Source organism: Penaeus monodon, chromosome 35 (genome assembly GCF_015228065.2).
Source record: "Penaeus monodon isolate SGIC_2016 chromosome 35, NSTDA_Pmon_1, whole genome shotgun sequence".
Classification (NCBI taxonomy): domain Eukaryota; kingdom Metazoa; phylum Arthropoda; class Malacostraca; order Decapoda; family Penaeidae; genus Penaeus; species Penaeus monodon.
The window spans coordinates 21,712,467-21,717,637 of record NC_051420.1 but is presented as its reverse complement, the minus strand read 5'-3'; the positions used below and the strand labels follow the sequence as shown (position 1 = coordinate 21,717,637).

Sequence of the window (5,171 nt, the reverse complement as noted above, 5' to 3'; positions counted from 1 at the left end):
AGTACAGTGGTCTTCAAATTTTTTTAGGCTGTAGCCCGCTGTGTGTGTGTGTGTAGGGGGGGGGGGTGCACACACATGCGCGCATGAATAATTATTAGGGTAGAATAATATAAAAAGTTTTTATTGTTTAGTTTTATTTATTTATTTATTTTTCATAAATTGTGTATTTTGCTTTAAATTTTATCCTAGTTAGATGAAAAACTAGCCCATGGCCCACAGTTTGAAGACCATTCATGTAGTACTAGAGACCATTGAGGAAACATCTTCACTTAGAAAGAATAAAGAATTGTGGTCAAAATGTGTTATATAAAAATTTTCAGTGTTGGATCCTTTTTAGAAAAGAAAAAATAATCTATAGGACACAGTAATCTGCATTTTTGTTGTGGCTTGCTCTCATCGTAGGATTGAAATTATGGGTATAATATTTTTGAATTATATCTATTAGTCATGCTTTAGAAAGAAACCAGTGGAATTGTTTGATGTGAAAAGTTTTATGTCGTATCCATGAATATCTCTTATTAATATAGGACAGTTTCTTCTTATGTTTAATCACTTGTTTTCTACAGTTGAGGGTGGTCACAGAGCCATCATCTTCAACCGTATTGGAGGAGTGCAGCCAGATATTTACACTGAAGGGTTGCACTTCAGGATTCCATGGTTCCAGTACCCAGTAGTCTATGACATCAGGTATGAAATTATCGTTTGTCAGTTTTGTGCCAAGTTTTGTTAACCTGGCTATTTTTAAGTGGAATAAGAGAACTAGATGATGATGATGATATGTATTTTTTTATTTATTTATTTATTTATTATTATTTTTATTTTTTTACAGGGCTCGGCCTAGAAAGATCAGCTCACCCACAGGTAGCAAAGACTTGCAGATGGTGAACATTTCCCTTAGGGTCTTGTCACGCCCTGTAGGTACAGCCATCCCTAACATCCACCAGACCTTAGGGCCAGACTTCGATGAGAAGGTAAGGTTTTGTATATTTACTTATACATTTGTTTAAATGCAAAACTCTTTATTTCTATTTATTTATTGGTTAGCAACTGTTATATATCATCTATAATCTTTGAATGTGTAAAATGTTTATCTAATCAATGCCTTTTCTATTTTTATCTCTACAGGTGCTTCCATCTATTTGCAATGAAGTCCTCAAATCAGTTGTAGCAAAATTTAATGCTGCCCAATTAATCACAATGAGACAGCAAGTAAGTCAAAACATCTGTACCTTTGGTAGAAAAAAAAAAACGCTAAACACAAAACCTATTTTGCTTATATGAGGCTTTCCTGCCATTACACCAACATGATAGTGTTTTCATTATTCAGTCATATTTTTGCATTTGTGAATTAGTCATGTTTAAACTTTTAACTCATGCACAATGTATTTTGTTGCAAGATAAAAGCTGAATAAAGAAAAGTATGTGACCAAACACAAAGTTTCAAGTTTTAGAGTTTCTCATCTGTATTTCTCCCGTAGGTCTCTTTGATGATCCGCCGTGATTTGACTCAGAGAGCAGAAGACTTCAACATAATCCTTGATGACGTTTCCATTACTGAGCTCAGCTTTGGCAGAGAATACACCAGTGCTGTTGAAGCCAAACAGGTAATTGTCTTAAAGAGTATATCTATAGAATCAGTAAATCAACTCTAGTCAATAATGTGATTTTTGCACAAGTAATAAGGAAAAGCAGTTATTTTGTGCATTGTATTCATACCAAGTCATTCATATATTACAAATATTTTGCTGTATTTATACATGTAATAAGAAAAGGCAGTCATTTTGTGTCCTGTATTTATACCATTCATTCTGTGTTGTCAATAGGTGGCCCAGCAAGAGGCCCAGCGAGCCTCTTTCATTGTCGAGAGAGCGAGACAGGAGAGGCAGCAGAAGATTGTGCAAGCTGAGGGTGAAGCTGAAGCTGCCAAATTGATATCCTTTTATTCCACAAGATGATAATACATGTGAAAAACTAATATTTTTCATAGTTTTTGTATTTTAATATTTCAGGAGCAAAATAAGGAATCAGATCAATCTTATATCTATAAATAAAGCTTGCCTTTTGAAAGCAAAGGAAATGATATGTATTTAGTGTTTAGGCCATTTAATTAGATGAAAGTTGCACCCTCTGTTCCCATACTGAAGTCCATCACTGCATTGTAAACCTCATTCATCATGCACCACACATTTTTATTTTGGACAGGGACATCTACTTGTTAGGATTGGATCAAATTTCATTGACAGGAATTTAACTGTAGTAGTAATTTGAGAACTAGGGCAGTACTGTAGGGCTGACTGTAGGGAAGTAGTTTTGCCAATTAGTCTTGTCTTCAGGTCATTGTCATCTTATGATGATTTAACCCATTGCCGACGGGTGGCATGTACGTACATGCCATGACATGTCGGGACCATCTGCCGGGGGCACATACGCACATGCCATAGAGTATGCATGGACATGCCATGAGTTTTTTTTTTTGTTACAATCACGGCAAAAGATTATTTTTTTGCCAGTGAAAGTGTGATTAAGTCGGTTCTAACACTCTCATTTTTACCATGCAACAAACAAAAAAATGCAACAAACCGACAATTTCAACTCCATGATGCCACACACTGCTTATTTTATTCGGACTATAGACCGAATAATGATCAACTATGGAGTCTATATAACAACAAAAATACCCTTCAGTCTCGATTTATCAGGAAGTTTGGCAAGTAGAGACTGTAAAAAAATAATGAAAATTGAAAATACAACATATCTTCGTAGTATTACAAAGAAACGGCATGGGATGCTGCTATTTGGCATGAGTGGTCGCGCATGCTCGGGCGACGATATAAGCCCCCGGCAGCGAGGCCCCGGCCTCTATGAATGCTACCCGTCAATTATAGGTTAACCACCAGTCTTTGTTGAAGGTTTTATAACTGACTATAGGTTAGAGTTAAGAACTATCATTTCCTGATACCTGCTAGACTCCTTAAAATGGTTTCATTATTTGGGGATTATATAAGCTAGTTTTTTATAAGTGATAGCAATACTTTAATTTGTTTTTTTTAGCAGCCTTCTTTAGCTGGGATTTTTATTCTTAGCTCAAGTGGCTGCCTAAGAATACTTCTTCACCTCTATATTGAAATACAGTGGACAGACGAGCATTGAATTTCAGTTGGCAGTTATAATGTACAACTTAATGATTTAATTTCTTGATGGATTTTTTTAGACACCACTAGGCCTTAATTCAGTTTTTATTTATTCAATATTTCTTTTATATATATTTATTTATTTATTTTATATTTTAGACTTCAGAAGACTTTTCCTTAACTTTTGTGCACATTGGTAATGCCATTGGGTTGAATCCAGGTTATCTGAAGCTCCGAAAGATCAAGGCTGCTGCTAGCATTGGCAAGACAGTAAGTTAGAAGCTTCTAAAGGAAATGAAATGCATATGATGTGATTTGAATTTAGATTTTTTTTTTTTTTTTTACCTTAAGGGTATATAAGAATAGAAAGTAGCTGCTAATATTTGATGCATTTGCCTTTCAGATTTCTCAGGCACAGAACAGAGTGTATCTTGGTGCTGACACGCTGATGCTCAACCTGAACGACAAGGATTTCGATGCCAGCGCAACCCGTGTGACCAAGAAGTAAAATAGATGTTTAGCCAAGAAATATGAAAGTTAATGGGCAGTAGAGCAACTACAGTGTATTGAAGACTTATTGTCAGTCGCACTATAATTTGAATTAATTTCTCCTTTTATGATGTTTTCTGTAGAAAAGCTCCTCATTATGTAACCCAGTGCTTTGATTTGCAGATACATGTTTTCCCTCTTCTCTCATCCAATTGTTAGAAGGTTTGACAACCATACTGGTTTACTTGCCTTCAGTGGATATGTATGGAAGGATTTAATTTTTGTTAGTTTATAGTAATAAACCTTGATTTGTACATGAAAAGTTGAAAGATTTGTGGATATTTTCAGACAAATGTACATATATTATGAATTCATTTGTCAAAGATGTATATAGATAGAAACAAATATGGGCATCCACCTTTTTGCAAATAAATGTATAGGGAAAGATCCTCATCTTTTTATTCCCAAACGACTTCCCAATTAACTAAAGCATAATGAATTTTAGTACAAGACATCAGTATGCAGTAGAGCAAGATATTGTTGCTTGGAGACCTGTCATGATGTATTATGGAGGGTACTGAAGTCTCTCTTACGGCAGTGTTTCCCCAAATCCCTTACCCATTGTTGTCGTGGGGGGCCCTACCTTGAGGCTCAGCCCTTGCCTCAACTGCATGGTCTTTTCTTCTCCTTTCCTTCTCTTATCTTCCCCAACCCTTCCCCTGTCCAGTTTCTAAGGTGTGAGAGCTGTGTTGAAAGGATGAAAGGCTGACTTTGTGCCAGTCATGAACGGCCTCAGGGAGCCATGGGCACGGTATTCCCTTGGTTAATTGTTTAGTCCTTCCCCTAAAGGGGACCCTAAGGAGTGGACCTTTTATCTTCCCCACATGTTTCAGGCTTGCTATGGCCAGTATTAAAGATTTTGTACCCTTATTAGGATACAATATCAACTAGCCTCTGAACTAACTCTCCTTTGACCACGGCTCTGAACACTAGTGTTACATTCCCCCTCGACGTGTGCTGTCATCTTAACCCAACCCGAATCTATCTACCCAGGTTATAACTCAACCTTCAAAAGACATACCTTCCTCACTCCCAATACCATTAACCCACATCTCGCATAATCTTCATTTCTACCTTCTCCTTCCTTATTACAACTCTTCAGCCTTATTGCCCTCTCTCACAGTTACTGTCTTACTCCCACACCCTTCCCTCGTCCTCGCCTACATTGCCTTCTACAAAGTTTTGATTTCCTATTAGGATACATGACACTTTCTGAATACTCCCTTACCACGGCTCTAACCTATCTTCTTTCCCTCTCTTGTGCTTTTCATCTTAACCACCCGATGTACTATACTTAATTATACTCAATCTTCAAGACATCCTTACGTCAGTCCCAATCCTTACCCACATCTCGCATCTTCATTTTTACCTTCTCCTTCCTTATTACACTTCAGCCTTTGCCCTCCTTCCACAGTTCTGCTTGCCCACCCGCTGTACTCACGTCTCAAGCCTACCAATTGCCACTTTACAAATGGGTTTAATAATCCTATT

The 5,171-nt window shown here is 37.0% G+C and overlaps 1 protein-coding gene across 1 annotated transcript in view; it reads left to right on the top strand.

The window, feature by feature from the left end:
- Nucleotides 1-4,068, top strand: part of LOC119595104 (prohibitin-2-like) — a 6,194-nt gene extending 2,126 nt beyond the window's left edge. Inside the window, exons 2-8 of the mRNA XM_037944246.1 lie at nucleotides 567-687; nucleotides 830-971; nucleotides 1,126-1,209; nucleotides 1,479-1,604; nucleotides 1,824-1,931; nucleotides 3,324-3,401; nucleotides 3,535-4,068. Of these exons, the coding sequence (XP_037800174.1) occupies nucleotides 567-687; nucleotides 830-971; nucleotides 1,126-1,209; nucleotides 1,479-1,604; nucleotides 1,824-1,931; nucleotides 3,324-3,401; nucleotides 3,535-3,639 (764 nt within the window). The 3' untranslated portion in view covers nucleotides 3,640-4,068. The remainder of the gene's footprint in view (nucleotides 1-566; nucleotides 688-829; nucleotides 972-1,125; nucleotides 1,210-1,478; nucleotides 1,605-1,823; nucleotides 1,932-3,323; nucleotides 3,402-3,534) is intronic.
- Nucleotides 4,069-5,171: the final 1,103 nt, after the last annotated feature.